Source organism: Cupressus sempervirens, chromosome 5 (assembly GCF_028749045.1).
Source record: "Cupressus sempervirens isolate cs-2001-9-10 chromosome 5, ASM2874904v1, whole genome shotgun sequence".
NCBI lineage: Eukaryota > Viridiplantae > Streptophyta > Pinopsida > Cupressales > Cupressaceae > Cupressus > Cupressus sempervirens.
This window is the reverse complement of record NC_143122.1, coordinates 1,008,776,906-1,008,795,328: the sequence shown is the minus strand read 5'-3', so window position 1 is coordinate 1,008,795,328 and position 18,423 is coordinate 1,008,776,906. Positions and strand designations below refer to the sequence as shown.

Genomic DNA, 18,423 nt, shown 5'->3' with positions numbered 1-18,423 from the left:
TTTTCACAAGAAATGAGGGCAAAAATATGAGGGTTGTAGAGATTGAGAATCCTGATAGGAGGTTGGATTCTGACCTAGTGTCAGATACCGACCCTATGTCAAGATTCAGCTCCTTTTATGCGCACTTTCATCTTATTCAATCTGTCAACTTTCTCGTTTCCAGCATTCACACCAATCAATTCACAATGCTAAGGCAGAGTTGTCGAGATTGAGAATCCTGACAAGTGGATGGATTCCGACTCTATGTCAGGATTAGTTCTGATTCTACTTTTGATTTCTCAATCTATCTTTTAGCCTTGTCATCCCTCATCACATGCATTCAAATTCTTTCTAAGGGTCTATCTTCATGGTTTTTCATTCTGATTTGCTTCCTTTATCAATTGAAACTACCCAACATCTAATTTCCATCCTTATTTATCTTTAAAGTCTGATCACCTATCTCCAAGATTTTGATTGATTTTCATCTTTCATCCTCAATTTCTCTTGTTTTTATCATCTTTAAGTTGAAATTTTGCATTGGATTGCCCCTAGACTTGGGCAGTATTTGACTAATTGTTAGGATTTCCCATTTAAAAAGGGCAGAATTTTCAAGTTTGTCAGAATTTTACATAGATAGGGTGGAATTTTGGGGTCCCTTGAGATTAAAAATCCTGAGAGGTGGTCAGATTCCGACCTCCTCTTGTGATTATCTCATCACATATTTTATTTTTTAACTGCTAAATCCCTTAGATTGAACCATCCCAACTTGATCTTCTTACTTTTGATTTTTATATTAATGATCCTCTCACTTTTTCAAATTTCCAAAATCCATTTGTATTCAATGGTAGATTCTGGCTTTGACTCTGTGTAATTTTTTGGCATCAATTTTCTAGAAGACTCCATGATCCATCATCAAGATGAGAGAGAATGCTGGAGATGAAAATTTGTAAGATGATGGATATTATTCATCGTTATGATGGATATCATCTGAATGCTATATGTTGTTCTTCCACAATCTTAGAACTTCTCATCTCCAGCACTCTCATCCTGATGATGGATCATGGAGTGTGATCCAAAATGTTGATGCCATAAAATTAGATATGTTCATTTCCAAAGCTACTATTGAATATTCAACCTATTTGTAGAGACTCTCTGCTGTACTCTTTAACCCTGTTTACAAACATAGTTGTGCCTAAGAATCACTTTTTTCTCATTGTCAGCTCCAAATCTGACACCTCATTCTCTCTATCTGTTTGTAGTCTTAGACTCTCAAACACACATGACCAAGATTACACACAACATAAACTTCAAAACATAACACAACAATATGGAGCACTTTTTAGATATGCAACATTGCTCAATCCCTATCATGCTGTTGCACCGTTTTGTTTTGGTAACCCTTGCTTTATTGTCCTCTTCTCAGTTGACACAAATTCACAGTACTAACACAAATAACAAAACTATGGCTCTTATTGGTTGGCAGGGTAAATAGAGCAGATCCTGGTTGTCTTTATGTTTTCCTATGTTTCTTTTTTCTCACGTGCATAAATATTTCGTATTGTCTTTTTTGAAGAATGATATTACAATCTGGTGGGTTGAAATTGCCTACCGCTGTCATTTCTTATTTTTGGGAGTTCATATATTGTCCAAGGAAGCTGAAGTTGCAAATTTGTAGAAAACTAACCATGGTTTCTTCCTTATGATGACAGGAACGTAGACTTAGTTATTGTTTTGGGCAAATGCGAAGTCACTTTGAAGGGGAATACCTTTGTGAAAAGCGAGGTATGCTTTTTCTCCTATGTTTCACTTAAGCATTTGAAGTTTACAACTGGTCGGTATATGTTTTTAGACTAGTGATTCTTAGTATGTAATCTGATTTTGGAGCTCTTTTTAATGTTTTTGCTTTTGGACTTTATACCATGCCATTATAACTTGATATTCTTGGTTAGTTTCTTTGGCCATTTAGCAATATAATTTGTTTCTGATTAGAGTTTTAATTTTGCTCTGATTCTTATTTTCTTTTGTAAGGATGCTATCCAAGACTTTGCATAGTACAAATGTATTGTAGAATTTGAATAGTCTGGCATCTCTTTTAATATGGTTAAATGTTTTCTTACATGGAAAATGTCGAAGATGTCTCCTTTGTTATCACTGTATATAGGTTCTTAATCATTCCAATGATGCTTGCAATCATTAGTGCATGCATGTAAATTATGTCTTTCAGTTATTGATGAAGGCATTAAGGTCTGGGACATTTGTTTTTATTTCATGGGTCACAACTTTGCTACAAAATTGATTTGTCATTTAGGCCAATTAGAACTAATTCAGTCACGATAATGATCAGACTTCCTAATCTTGTAACTAGTGCATATAACTTTATTGTCTCTGACAAACAACATTACCCTGACAACAAACAAAGAATTATGTTTTGCCCATTGCATATCCATTTCTCATGTTAGTATTTGATTACTTTAAATATGTATGCTTAATTTGTATACAGGTACAGATACCCTTTGGGGATCAGGTGTAAACATCAGATGTAGAAACTGCCTTCTGAACTGATTACTGATAATATTTGTGCTGAATTTTGTATGAATTTTTTTGTCATACCTTTCACCTTGAAAATGCAATGCTAAATGTAATGTTGTTTGGGTACATTTAACTATGTTCACATCCCTTTGACAATCTTTGTTTTTGTTTTATAGTTTTTGATTTCCTTAAGGATAAGATTATGGTCAAACAAAATTCGCGTATTATTTCTTAATGGCAGAAAGTCTGGATATCATTTTGTCTCCTATGTATTGCTCTGATTTGTAACTCAAAATGCAATTAAATTTGTGATTTCTTATAGTTATTTTAATTTGTACTACTGAATTAGTTTTGAATCCTGTTGGTGGACTTTGTGGAAGAGGAGTATAATAATGTTGTTCTTTGATATGCATAATACACATTGTGTCAACAGATGTAATACATCAGCAAATATGTTGTTCTGTAGTGGCCTTAGGTTAATAACTTAATAATGAGAAAGTAAAATTGTTTCTGTTTTAGGATTAACCTTCCATTGTGTGAATTGTACAGGGCCAAAGTTTGGAAATTATGGCTCCTTTTTACCAGTACAAGAACATAATTCTGAAACACCTAAAGAACAAAATAGTGCTGGGCTAGTGCACAATTACAATTACCAAACAACTGCAAGCGAGGGTGCTGTGGAGGTACATTCTATATTTGTTGTTGAAGATTGTTTCTAAAGCTATTGTAAATACTGAAAGACTGGTGGAAAAGCATTGTATTAATATAGTTTTTGTCTCTAGTTCGACTTAAAATGTTTTCTTATGATGTGTATGTTGCAGAAATCTTCAAGGTTGGCAATCACTGATGGAGCCTGGAGAAGAGATTCAATTGCTTGCATAAATTCATCTCATAATGATACCACATTACATGGATCTACAGAGGAAACTTTGGCTATACATGATGCTAAGGTTGATGGAAAGCTCCCTGTGGAGAAAAAACCTACAAATGGTGTCAAATTGCATTTCAAGTTTGGTTCTGATATCATTTCCCACCAAACAAATACAGTGATTTCCACTGGCTTGGGCCTTAAAAAATCATCTTCAACATCACTAGAAAGTCTTGATAAACGTCAGATGGTTACTACCAGGGTGGAAAGCCCTCCTGATATGAGTCCCTTATCAATTATTCAAGTAAGAAACTATAATTCAATCTTTATTTGCTTTTCTTCTAAATAAAGTCTCATTTTGGATTTTTGTGTAGATTTGCAATGTGTTATTGATTGGTTCTGGTTAATTGGGGGCAGCTTATGACATCATATGAGGTGCCTGGTGGTTCTCTCCTTTCGCCTCTTCCAAAGATATTAATGGAAGGACCGGGAAAGGAAAGCATGTTTTGCAATGTTATTAAAAGAGCAGGGAAATCACATGTTAAAAAAGCTTGCCAAGCAAACAGTATTGGCTTTGAATGTGGGAAAGTAATTCAAGCTCCGACACCAAGAAAAGAGACCACTGCCAGCATTTCTGAATCAGAAAAAGAGCAATATTCTGAATTCAGATGTGATAAACTGAAGAAAGTAAAGACAGATATGGGAACAAAGTTCAGAGTATCTAAAGCATCTTTGGTGTCAAAGGATTCATCAAAATTTTCAATGAAGGAAATGCATCAAAGAAAGCCAGATATGGGAATTGCTCATAATGCGAAGACAAATATTCAAAGCATAACGAGTCTATCGCTTGAAGAACCAAATGTTTTAGCTAATGGAAAGAATTTCAGTGTTTGTCTATCAAAAAGTGAAAATTTGGAGATTACTGCTGCTCCTCAACATCCTTGTATGCCATCTAAGACAATAAAGGGATCAATGCTAGGTGGGGCAGATGGGCCAGAAACAGCAACCAGAAAGGAGAAAGGCCATAAGCACGTTGTTAACGTAAGAAAGATTGATAAGTCACTCAATGAAGTGAGTAAGTTAGGTTTTTCAGGAGCTAGTACTTACAAGGAAAAGAATGTGCTGGATGTTGAAAATAAAGGAATTCCAAAAGAAAATGTTCTCAGACGTGTAGCCACTCATGAATTTGTCAGTACAGAACATGTAAAGGGCGTGGACATGGAAAATAAAAAAACAAATGGCATTAATGTTAATAAAAAAACAATGAAGCAAGAGAGCAAGGTAGTTTCAAAAGGAAAATTTAAGAAATCATTAATTGAAAAATCAGTTTTTATCAAAGGGCAGAAGAAGCAATCAAAAAACAATAGCAGGGAGGACATACATGGAAACATTGCGAATTGTATGAATGAACAATTTGTCCACAAGAAAGAAATCAGCATGGCTTTTTGCAAAGAGAATACAAAACAAGCAAAGAACAAATATTTTGCTAGAGAAATTTCAATTGGTATTGAGAGGGGAAAGAGAAGGGATGTTGCCAATGAACATGACCTGAAAAAAATAGAGCATGCATCTACTATCAAAGCTCACGATACTAAGTTGTTGTCAGAACAAGCTGCAACTCAGAATACAGCAACCGACGCTTCTGGATTAGATGATTGGGTGTGTTGTGATGCATGTGGGAAATGGCGCTTATGCCCAATTGGACTAAAGATTCCCCTTCAACAAGAAAATTGGCTTTGCGACATGATGTTTTGGCTGTAAGTCCTTTTGGTTTTCATTGATACTGGGTTAAATGCTAGTTTAAATATGTATATCTGTTCTCAGAGGGAGAAATTACTCTCTGATTGGAAATTGTGCATTTGTTTTCTCTTTAAGAAATAAAATCAATATAGCTTTGCATAAGTAGTCATGGGAAATTTGACTGCCTTATTTTGTTTTTTTGTCTGACCAGGCCTAGGATGAATCACTGTAATGTCCCAGAAGAGGAAACAACAGAGGCGGTAGAGCGTCAAAATGCAATTTCACAAGCACAGATACCTTCAGAAACAACTCAGGGAGAGGATCAACTTCCAGCTTCTCTCTCAACAGCTATGCTTGATCCTAAATCATCAAACCAGATATGGCCAAGGGCTTTACAGTCAAGTATAAAGATTGTCAGTAATAAGAAAGGTTTAGTTCAGAGAAGTATGCCAAATGTTTCAGGCACTGTTAAGTTCTCAAATTCTTTTTCTGGGAAGGACTATTACTTACCTGTAAAAAATAGAATTGACCAATACAAGAGTTTTATGGAGCAAGAAGAAAGTGCTGTAAGTTTTTCACAGTGTAAAGATGGAGGGAATTCAAATGGTCTAATCAAGCAGAGAAATAAAATTAAAGATACGGCGATACTAAAAGAGACATTTGGAGGTGAAGGTAATGTTCTTTTTAGCTCCTGTTCAAATGAACTATGTTGTCTTTACAGATTTAAAATATCTGTTGTTTATGAATGGTAATGGAACTAATATCAAGCTTTACATATGCGAGGCACAATAAGCCAATGCATATTTCTTGACCAGTGCAGGATGCAGCTAACTCTCATAATGCATCATATAGATTCTTTGCATTTGTCATTATTATATTTTGTTCTAGATATTGAAAGAAAATTCCCGAGACTATTATAAAAATTATAGATTGACATTTAAGACCTGCACAGGTAACTTCAAGAAGAAGTTAATAACGCTTTCAATGTTTTAATTGTTTCTTTCTTCTTTGAGGTTAGCATGTTACCTCCATTACATAATTTCCTGTAACATTTTACTTTTGTATCGAATTTGAAGTCAATATGCATAGTGTTCTGGAATGAGGATGTCTGTGCTGAAATTTTATTTTTAGTTGTAAATGGTTATGTTGCTTACTCAATCTTATTCCAATTAATTTAATGTTAACTTGAGACTATCTGAGACTATCTGAAACAGATATACACCTCAATTAAATCTAATAGCAAAGTTTGAGAAGGCAGAAGAAAACAGTCGCATAACCATTATGAACAGTATTGTACCCTAGGATGAGATTTCCAGTGATTGTATCTAACAGAAGAAATATTTGCATGTAGAACCCAAATTTGAAATAGCAAACAAGAACTTACAACAATAAGTGATTTGTGACACAGAGATGCATTGTACATTGGAAGCCAAGGGCAAAGGATAGCCTGTAATAGTCTTGTCCGATGAGGTGCATACACATTTATTTACTTAAAGAAGGCTAGTACAAATAAAAAGCTTTATTAAATAAAAAGTGACTTTTACATTGTAGTGCTTGAATATTTGTGAATTTTTCATGTAAATTTTTAAGATAAAATTTGGAGGGGTTCTATACCTAGTCTCACCCAAGCAAACACAAAAATGGAGTGTCCCCTTTTGGGTTTTTCCTAAATCTTGCTCTGAAATCTTAAGTTCATTTAAAACAAGAAACTTATCCATAGTTAAGATTATACCTCTACCAATAAAATGTCATTATCAAGTCTGGTTTAGATCTTGCAATCTTGTTATACAATGTTTAAAATATAATTCATAAGGCAAGTTATTTCTATAAGGGTTAGGTATCCGATAAACATAAGTGCATATATATCAATAATTATCTTAACCTATTTAGATAAATTGTGCCTGAGCTTTTAAATTTTGGAACCAAGCCATCAGTTGTTCCAACTCCCATAAATAATCATGGTAGGTTTTGGAGAGCAAATCCACAAAGAGTGCCTGGAAACTTATTCAACCAAATTAAGCCTAAGGGCATGCAACATCCAACTAAGAAAAATTATCCCTTGGTCCTGTTAAGGTTCAGTTGGGCTTGAATACAGTTCATAATTGCTACAAAGTACCATAGTTTCTACAACAGTGAAATTTGGGAACACTTCATTGTTTCCCTTGGCTTCCCCAAACCTGCTTAATAGGCTCAAATTGAAAAATATTAAATTGGAGATCTGTGTTTCTAAAGCTAGCCAGAGAAATTTTTCAATTAAGTGAAAGTGTTATTATTATGAGGTATTCAGACTTGAAGATTCTATTTAATCCAATGCTCTACATGTAATTATAGAATTAGACTTTGTGTGTGTGTGTGTGTCTATATTTATTGTCATTACAAAATATAGAAAAAATTGATCATGTATGTCAGTGCGCATATAAAATATCAATGTAGGGATGGGCATGCTCTGAAGACTATAATTATACCTGCAATTTTGCCTTTCAATTATCATCCATGTAACTACTATCTTGTAGTGGTGTGTGATAGGACATAGATGTTAGTAAATCACTGCTGAAGTAACTTGGCATATTTGACAGTCGCAACTAACAAAAACTGTGAATGCATATATCATTAGTTTGTTATAAAATCCTGGCGGTTGTTTGATCTAGCTAAAGTATTCAGTCTTTTCAATCAGAATGCTTCACAGGCACCTCTTATATGAATGTTTGCCTCTATTATCTTCAGATCTTCTCTGGCTTATCAATCATTTTATGGTTAAACCATGTTTGAATTTTAGTAGGTTAATTGCATAAATTATAACTTTGGTCCTTGCACCACCTGGGTTATAGATTGTTCAAGTTAGATTTGTAGATGGAAGGTGTACACTTCTGCATGGCACATGTTGCTGCAAGTTACTGAATGTAATAATTGTTTTGAAAGCCAATCTTCAAACACCAAAAACAATTCTTACAGATGGGACGTATATAGGGTGAAACTAACTTACTATGTCAATGTTTCTGCAAGAAATGATACTGTGTTATCATGATTTGTTTTTATAGATAATTATGAGTTTGAAACTTTGATATGAATCTGCATTTATTAGCATGAAATAAAAATAATTGTTTTCCAACAGTTTTAGAATATAGATGGTTATTTTCATATAGTGTTTTTCCTTTTGTAGATAGATCATTTAGTGATTAGTGAGTTTCTTGTCGTTGTTTTTGGATGTAATTGTTTCAGTTTTTGGTTGCCTCGTGACAGCCCATGAGCCTGAAGTAAATCGTGCACACACTTTAAATGTTAAGCGTAAGATGGATAGCGAATTAAAGGAGTGCAAGTCTGCAAAAAAAATGAAGGCGAAAAACCATCCAGGTAACAGCTGCAAATTCTTTGAAAGCATCATCCAATAATTGTCATGTATTGGAAAATATTTTTCTAGTAGAAAAGATTACATAACCTTTTTTTGTTATTCCATGGCAGTGCATGATGCCAAAGGGGTTGATTTTTTGCCTCTGAAATCAAAGAAAACAGGTAACAGATTCAAAATTGTAACAAATGCTGCATTAACCAAAGAAAATGGTGTAGAAAGTTTGAATGGAGAAAGTAAAGTTGAGGATCAGCAGCAGGTAACCAAGAAAAGGAAACTCATGGAGCAGAAGAAAGGAAAGGCAACCCATCAAGGGGTGGTAGAAACAAATTGCATGGTGGATTTTGAAATAGGGAAGGAGGAAGGCCAACCTAAGCGAAAAAAAGTAAAACCTTTAAAGACAGAATCTATTCAGCCTCATGCAAGCAAAGGAAATAAAGATGAACAAGAGCAAAAAGTGAAAACTGTTTCATCAAATGTAGAATGCATTCTTCATGAGATAGCAGAACATAGCAACCAACAGTCAAAGGAGCATGGATTAATGCAGATGTTTTCTGATCATAATAAACCTTTGAAAAAGGAATCATCTTGTTGGCCTCCATTTGTATCTTCTACATCCAATTCATCTAAGCTTTCATGCTATACTAAATCTCTTCGCACTAGACCTGAAAGACAAGGATCTTCAGAGTGGAAAGGATTTGTAGAAAGGGATGTTGAGGGAGCACTTGTAAGTTCAAATAGGGAACATAAGTCATATATGGCAAATGCAGCTTTAGAAGAAGGCAAGGATTTGGAACAGAAAGCAGATAGGATTAAGGTTTGTTTTTGTTTCATGTAAATTACCCATACATTTCATTCTTTGGATTTGACCAAAATTCGTTAGGATTTTTGTGTGATCTTAGATGTGTGAATTAAAGTCTTTTTGGTTGGTTAATTCTTTGTTATTGTATGATCCAGAGCAATGGAGGCGATGAACTTGAAGCTGTTGGTTTCTATTTCCGTGCATCTTTAAAATTTCTACAAAGTGCTTCAATTTTAGAACCGCCTTTGAGTTCTGATAGTGTGAGGCACTGGGGAAATAAATCTATGCCTTTGTTCACATACTCTGCTAGGCTTTCTGAGTAAGTTCCTTTTAGTTGCATTTAAATTTTAATGGTTGGAGTTGATCGAGCAAATTCACAGATTATATGCATTCTAAAATTGTAAATTTTAAAAAAATGGTTTGGGCTAATTGTTTAGTTAAATGGACAGAGCTTCTAAACAGAGAACCTTTGATATCTGATAAGTTGTCTTCAACTGTAGTAGGAACACCTTTGATACCAATTCAGAAAATGAGACTCAATGGTTGAAATTCACAGAAGGTTTTTATTTTTTTCCATTGAACTTATAAATTCTTAAAAATTTGTATATCTAGGTTTAGACTATATTGACCAAGCTTCCAAGTAAATTCAAGTTTAGCAATCTCTACCAGGAGTAAGATTTACCAAATGAAAATCCATCCTTGAAGCTTGCTTTGAAGTCTTAAATTGTAGTTACCACAGTTTGTTCCTGAAATTTTCTCAAGTGACAGAAAATTGATTTAATATCTTTTGGTCAAAAAATGCACTTTTTGTGTATGTGTCTTCAAGTTTCCCCATCAGAAAGAGGACTTGTAGCTCAGTGGTAGAGAACCCCAAATTGCGCATGGGAGGCCCTAGGTTCAGGTCCTTGCTGGTCCATGAAAAATAACATGGTTACAAAAAGCTCTGGTTACAAAAAGGACCGTTCACTTGGTTGTAGGGCACCCTAACATGCACATGAGAAGTCCTAGGGTCAATTACTAGTTGGTCTTTGAAAAGTAACATGTTAGTCCCCTTTTTCTATTAGCTATTATATATATGTGAGGTTACATAGTTTTAACAACAAAATGTGTTTTTCAGAGTGAATGGACCAGCTAAACCTAAAAGCTTAAAAATTTAAGGACATTAAAGCTTCTTTGTAATGGAAGATTGCTTCAATGAGCTTTTTAAACTTGAAGTTCAGACTATTTTTGTTTCTACAGTATGTTAAAGGTCACTGAGGGTTTATATTTAATTATTCACTTCCTAATTCTTGACTACATTGATTATAAAATATTCTCATTTTTTTTATAGGGATTGTGCTAAGGTGTATGAACGGAATGGAAAGTGGGCAGCTGCTGCTCTAGCCTACCAATGCACAGGATTCGCATGCATGCATGTTGTGATGGCCAAGAATCTGTATTTAAGCAGACATAGACAAGAACTTAAATCAGCTGCTGTTATGTTTCCGACAGGTTAGTTTTTGTTTACACTTTTAAGAATTTAACATTGTATTCATTTGTAATTTTGTTGATTTAAATTTTTTTATTTGTAATTGCCATGGCTGAGAGGACCACATTGGGGATTTCTATGCTATGGAAGGGTGAACGCTTATTTGTTCTAGACATACTCTGTTATTGTGTTAGACGTTACCCATATTCAATGTTCTGCAAGATAATGGAATTGACAGTCTAACCGTAAAACATGAAGTTACAGGTGAAGGAAAGCATTGTCATCATAATATAATTTCAGCTGATATGCATTTATCTATAGGTATCTACTAAGAACTTCGTACTGTCTAGGTAGGGTTATTTAGTATTTTATATAGATTTTTCATTCAAAATATATTTGAAGAGTTCAAGTTTTTAACACTTGTCTCCTGAAGCCCTTTTCTTAAGCTGTCCTCAACCTAGGTTTTGGTTAAAAATCATTGATCTATAGTATAATAAGCGATCATTTCAGAGGGTTTAGTTGTAAGCATCTTCCATTCTTACACACTTGCCATACATATCAACTAAGAAATTTCCAACAAAGACATTTGTGTCCACCCCGGTTACTATAATATAACCATGAAGACTCCTACCCATTTGCAGATCTCGATCGTTAGTCATTTCCTCGAGAAGAAAGCAAACATCGAAAAATAGAACTACATAAATGTTAAAATTAACAAAATTATGGAGTGCTATAGAAGTTCAGAAATGTAGATGTTTAAAAATAGAAAAAACTAGAAGTTCCAAAATAATGCCACTAAAAGAAAAGACATTATATCAGTATTTGGTAGCCATCATCATTGTGTAAGCTGTTAAGTTTCAAATATTAGCCGCTGTAAATATCTGCTTAATTTTTTTGAATTTTGCCTGCGAGTTTAAGACCATCTGATAAACAGAATAGAAAGAGCTGATTTATATTGCAATAAATACAATACTTTGACAGCAAATATAAAGGAAATGCTTGCAATATTCACTTTTAAAATCAAGTTCAAATTGAAAGTGCAATATAAAGACAAAAGTGAAGATATCCAGATGGATAAGTCTGATCATAAACACAAATACAACATACCCATTTGCTGGGAATGAACATAAATGACTGCAGTAATAATAATCAGCATGTATAAGCTCCATCAACCCTAGGTTCTTCACTAAAATGCTTCAAATGGTATGGTTGGGTCTAGATCTGTCAAACAACAACTATGATCTTTAGTGAATGCAGATATTGGCTCCTTAAACCGCAATGGCTGCTCTAGAATCTTCATGTTGACCCTCAAGAAGTGATATGGCTGGGTGGAAACGGTTTGGCCAGCAAGGAAGGAGTTACAACCAGAAAAATAGAAGTTTAATCCTTCTCAGTCTTCTGCGAAGTTCTTAGCGAATTTGATATCCAATAAGCTTTGCAAATCTAAAAACCTAAATTCCAATACTACCCAAATGTGACCCTAAAATAAAATCATGAGATTATACTCCATATCGTATCTTTCAACAAGATGAAGAATGTTGCGAACTAGGGTTTTTGGTCTGGCAAACCAACGACAAAGAAGTAATTTTCAGTAAATAGAAGCAATATCAAAATCTTTTTTAACATCCCTCTAATATTCTCGTTCCTTGCGTAAGGATTTCCGCTCGTTTGACCAAATTACCAACTGATGGAGACGAATTGTAGTGGCCATATAATGCAAGAAGATGGTGTACGGTTCAAAACATGTATCACACCGAATTGGGAGGGGAAAACAAAGACCATACGGTATAATGGAGCTGGCCGTACAATATCTTGGAGCTGACCATACGCATGGTATAGGGAAGGATGTATGATATGCAAAGGCAGGTTGTACGGTGGAGGTGTGGAGTCCGTACGATAGGAGTATGGAGATGTAGTCATATAGTGAAGGGGTGTGGAGCTGGCTGTGTTGTGCAAGGCCGTACGGTGTAGGGAGGAGGTCGTACGGTGCAGGAAGCAACTGTGCGGGATATGGAAAGAGGCTATGTGGTGATGTATGGTGGAGGCAAGGGTTATGGAAAGTGTACGGATGGTATAGTGTCGTGTGGGATGTAAGGTATTACAAGTTGCGCCAATGATTTAGATTGTGCTCAGAGTTGGCATACAAATGATTGCATTCGTCAGAGACACCAAACAATGCTAGTACAAGTATTGAAAACCAAATCATAGATTGATGCAGATATGAGTATTTGCAAATAAAGATAGTGCACATAGAGAAACAATATTAGCACTTCAGATTTGCCAAATACAATGATAGATAAAATGCCGCTTTGATTCGCCAGATCGAAGAAAAACCATACAAACAGAATAGGGTGAGGGCTGAATCCCACTTAAGTCGGAAGAGCCAAGTAGAGAAGATCTTTCACTCTTGAAATGACGAACAACAAAGAAATCCCAACAGGAATTCGCTGTAGAGAAATAATAAACCAAATCGCATACCTACTACTACCTACATGTTGTGCTTAAATACTTGTCGGGGAAACCTTTCCGAGGGTGTACAAAGATAGTTGACGGCCACACCTACCTACAGACACAATTAAATAAAAAATGGTTCCGAGATATACTAAATCAATCGGAAGCACAAATACAAATATTATTAACTTGTGCCCCATATTAATAAATTAAAGTAACTAATTAAAGGTCCTTTTGTTATATTATTTAAATTTTTGGGACCAGTTAATTAATTAATTAAATTAAATTATTACATTCAAATTTGGGGACATGACAATCCCTAAATGAGAGTCCTATTCCTTCTTTTGTAGCTTTTTCGCTGCTTTTTCAAGAAAAGGAAACACTTTTTGCTTTTTTGCTATCTTTTTGAGAATATTTCTCATGCTTCTTCACTATTTTTCTTGGAATAGCTTTTCTTTTTCATTGTTTTAAAAAATAGTTTAATTTTTTCACTATTTTTCAGGAATATTTTGTTCGCTTTTATTTAATAAGAAGCACTTCCATTTCCAATCTCCCATTGTAGCAATAAATAATAAAGGCCCATTCATTAAAATAAATCATCTTCAATTTAATGTTTGGCCTCTATAGTCCCTTCATTAAGTAAATAAATAAAAATAACGATAAATTTAATATATTATATTAAATTTAACTCTATTAACATATAATTTATCATCATTTAGTGTAAAATCCCTGGCCTATATCAAAGTTGGGATGATCATCAAAATTGGACCTACCATCAATACTAAAAATAGCAAGTATGCCAACTCTGTTGGAGCTGATAACTAACTTACTAAAAATAGTAGGCATGAGAGAGTTAACCCAAAAGGCTGTAGAAAGAAATGTTATGCTCATTCAAATGTCTAAATATCACATCCCACCTGATACTGCTTCCAAGATTTCCTGATCCTAATCAATAGCGCTTGGGAATCGGCTAAATAACCTAATGATGCCACCATGCTGAACTAGCTTAGGAAGGGGACATTACAGCCACCTAGAAAATGCAGGTGGGAACTAGGATGGGAATGCCATTATTTAGAAGCATGATACTATGCCGTTCAAAGGTTAGGAATATTAATAATTATCAGTCAATCGATAATAGTTTACTGGACAAACATCTTACTCCTGATCATTAGTTTAGTTGGTGATCATTTTAGAGCATTTAAACAATCATGTGTTTTGATGGTTACATCTAGTCATTCCATTGAGAATAAAGAAAATAATAAATATCAAAAAGTAAAACCAGTTAAATGTTTAAATGAACAAAAAGTATGGAGTTCTATACAACCTAAAAAATTTAAAATTTAAAATAGAAAAAACTATAACTACTGATGAAAATTTCACTGAAAGCAAAGACATATTATATTGGTATTTGATAGTCATCATTATAGTGCAAGCTGTTAAATTTTTAATAATAGCCACCTAGAAAAAGTTGATGAGAACTAGGATGAGAATGCCCTTATTTAAAAACATGATAAGGTGCCACTCAGTGATTAGCAATATTAGAATCAATCAATAAAACTTCAGTGGAAAAACATCTTAGTCCTTTTTATTGTTTCTCTCCTTACTAATACCTTGCTGGGAGCTGAGAATATTTTATACTAGAAAAATCTGTACAATTAAATGCAAAACGTAAAATAAACCTCAAGTCCTATTGTATTTCTTTAGTGCTTTTAGCCTCTGCCAACAAAATATCGACAGTTAGGAAGATAACCAATGTGATTTATACATAAAAGAATAAGAAACTTCTATAGGAAGCTCTTGATTTCTAAGAGAGATTTGAAGAAACTTCATCTGAAGTCTCTTGACTTCTGGAGACATATTACTGTGATACGGAGAAATTTCTTATGCTCCCATCCGTGTAACTCCCTCAAGTATGCCAACTGTTTAACTACCCAAGTTTCCCAACAACAAATTCTAACTAATTAAAGAAGATACTGCGAATCTAGATTTTCAGTGAATTTTTTGGATTTTAGGCATCAGAATTCTTGATTTGTCCATTATATGGTTGAAATTCCAAACTTTTTGTATGACAATTCTAAGATTAGTCTTTTCTGTAATGGATAGTATGTGCAGACGGAGAGACATCTAATGCCCAGGGTAGTTGTTGATTGTCATTGTAGTAAAATGTAGTAATGTATACTGAGTTGTGTGAACTTATTATGATTTATAATTAGCATATTTACTAGTATTTAAACTTTTGTTTGTGCAGGTGAATCTCCTTGTTCATTAGCGTTTGATGTTGACAACTTGAATCGCCATGCATTAAAAGTAGTGAATCAACAAAAACGAGTTGCATCTCTAAATGCATCAGGAAATTATGTGATTGATACACAACACTGCCAACACTATAACCATTTGTTACAATTTGTAAGTTGAAAATTGCCTTGGGGCATTTGGTAGATGATACATGTTTTTCTAGAATATGAAATTGCACTGTGATATTGATCCATGTAATTTAGCTTTGTTTTATCCTCTGAACAATTTTTTGTACTTATTTCTCAGTCTCTATTAGTTAAAGCATGTAAGAGAATATTTTTATACTTGCAGGTTGATGATGCTAGTGCATCATTTGCAGCTTTTGCAAAAGCAGGTAGTGCTTTGGATGCTGCTAGTGATTCAAGTTATAGAGAACATGAAATATCTGTGGTGAAAAAGGCTATCAATCTGAACTTTCATAATCTTGATGGACTGCTCAGTCTTGTAATCCCTCTCATGGAATTTGCATCTTTATGTTGACATCTATTATGGCTTCAACAACAATTTTTGCAGAAATAAGGAGGTAATAAGGATTATGGAGCAATATGCATGCAATTATTTCTACCATTTACTTACATGAATAGGTTGTGTATGAGTTACGACTAGTGTAAATTATGTAAATTACTATGTTATCTTGCTTGAAGAATCAGAAATGTGCAAGTAGGCAGGATTTGAACTGTGAACGAAAAATGCATGTATCCTGAAGCTGTTTGTAAGAGATTTCATGTGATGTTCTTGCTATAAAATATAAACATTACTTTTGAATTCCTTCCTGGATCTTCAGGTCAACTTCATATGAAGTGTTTTAGGAGTCTTATCGTTTATGGAATGTACTGCAAATTCTGAAATATTTTCAATCAATATACATTTGACTACTAATTTTCATTCTCTCCTCTAAGGGGAGTCTACATATTTTGAAAGACATCGATGGATTCAATTTGACTCATAATTCGTAGCTCTAGATTGTGACACTTTTTTTTTTGATACAAGGGCAAACATGCCTGAGTTACCCAATAATTCATGGCTGGTTATTATTCCTCAGTCATTGGTGGTTGGATAAGGTGTATTTTTTGGCTCTTCAAAGCATTTTAATTTTTATATTATTCATGATTTGGTTAATAAATTGGGCATCATTTTGCATTGCAGGTCTTGTTTTAATGTCTCTGTTCTGCAAGATTTCTTGCCAGTTTTATTTTAAGCCAATCTACAAATGCTAATACAGCTAACAGATTCACTTACAAATAAATGTGAATATTAGGACACCTGGCAATTGATATTTTTTGTAAAATAAAATTATTTAACTGTACTTCCGTGAGAGAACTCTGTAAGATCCGGACGGACATGAACAAGGTATCAGAGTTGTGCAAAAATGCAAGTTTATACAATTTGTAATTTTCTCGAGTGTAAAATACTAGATAATATGTATTGATGCAATTTTGGTGACTGACTATTTTGTGAAGCTTTCCGCAGAAACTTACATACAATAAAATAAAATTATAATATGAAGGAAGAAAAACATTTTTGCAATTTAATACCAGTTATCCATCTTTTGTTTGTCTGGGAATATCTGTTCCCCATTTGCACTTTTTCTTGTTGGTAACTTAGCAAACACATATTAAAAGAGCAATTTATCCATCGGGTTCCAATTGTGGAGTGATAGATTAACCTTTACAGATTGCTACTTTGCTAAATAAAACTGTATCTTAATTAAATACCAGGTTTTCTTTTGGGGCCCTATCTTTGAAATTGTGAGGGTTTGTTTACAGGATCCACATCTCATACATATCTTTGAAAGGACACTGCTTTAACTAGTGCCCTATCAGCAATGGATATTGCTGTAATTGCAGTTCATCCTGAGTAGATCCTTCTTGCCACCTCCAACTTCACTTTTGGGCCTAGCAGTTATACAATCTCCAATCTGTGCTCCAACTTGAATGCTTATTCTACCTGTTTTCTCCTCTGGCCAGGCATCTACTACAGCTCTCTTCCATCTCCCTTCCGCATCCATTTGGTGTGCTCTAGGTTAAAAAATTATACTTCAATGTACTCCAATAGTGCATCTACGTATTCCCCTCTCTCTTATATGCATTACTCAAGCATGCTTCACTGACATCATCTACAAGACTATTGCTCTTTATCAATTGATTAGGGATCCTCATTTTAGCATGCTTCCTAGTGCTAAGATGTTACTTAGGGAGATATGAAGGTTTTTGAACTTTTATATCCAATGTGAGAACCAAACAGCTCTAGCAAAAACTGTAGAAACATCTAGATTATCACTTATATTGTTGACAATGTTAAGTTGCATTGCCCCTATGTTTTGTCACGGGGGCATGTTGGTGTTTGGTTGAATGTAACCATTTGTATGAAAAGTTTGTAAACAATTGTCATGGAGGAAACCTGTAGGACTTTACAAATTAGATAGATCCTAAAGTAGTAATCTTTCTATAACAAGGACCAATCATATTGTTTACAATTATCAAGGTGATCTTATTGAAAGAAGCTCAAATTTTCTTTGTTTAAAGACAAATCGTGATGTAGACTGGAACATGATTTTAGAAGGCTCGGCAAGCACCAACTGTGTTCGTTTCAATTATCAAGGCCAGTTTGTTGAAAGGGGTTCATTTTTTCTTTGTTTAGAGACAACGGAGGAGGATGGATGGTGATTAGAAGTGGATTATTTGTTTTGAATTTGAACAAAATGTTTTGACAAAAAATGTAAAGTATGATAGAGGAGGCATTAGGCTTTGGGAACCCCTTCATAGCTTTCATCCTCAAGTATTATATACTTAAAAATGCTATAGAGCTTTTGACCAATGTGGTACTGATCAATCCTCTTTCTTAGCCTTGGTTAACAAATGGGTGGACACAAAGGATAGCTTAAACTCTATCCTCAAGCTTTCATAGTGCCTTCCCTCTCCTCTCTCCTCAATTGACCTTGATAG

The 18,423-nt window shown here is 34.3% G+C and overlaps 1 protein-coding gene across 1 annotated transcript in view; it reads left to right on the top strand.

Annotated features, from left to right (window-relative positions):
- Positions 1–15,958, top strand: part of LOC149559351 (cysteine-tryptophan domain-containing zinc finger protein 7-like) — a 48,256-nt gene extending 32,298 nt beyond the window's left edge. The window contains exons 2-12 of the mRNA XM_089828399.1: positions 1,689–1,761; positions 3,058–3,191; positions 3,330–3,680; positions 3,794–5,133; positions 5,328–5,788; positions 8,357–8,467; positions 8,576–9,279; positions 9,420–9,583; positions 10,595–10,755; positions 15,432–15,589; positions 15,770–15,958. Of these exons, the coding sequence (XP_089684525.1) occupies positions 1,689–1,761; positions 3,058–3,191; positions 3,330–3,680; positions 3,794–5,133; positions 5,328–5,788; positions 8,357–8,467; positions 8,576–9,279; positions 9,420–9,583; positions 10,595–10,755; positions 15,432–15,589; positions 15,770–15,958 (3,846 nt within the window). The remainder of the gene's footprint in view (positions 1–1,688; positions 1,762–3,057; positions 3,192–3,329; positions 3,681–3,793; positions 5,134–5,327; positions 5,789–8,356; positions 8,468–8,575; positions 9,280–9,419; positions 9,584–10,594; positions 10,756–15,431; positions 15,590–15,769) is intronic.
- The last annotated feature ends 2,465 nt before the right edge of the window (positions 15,959–18,423 follow it).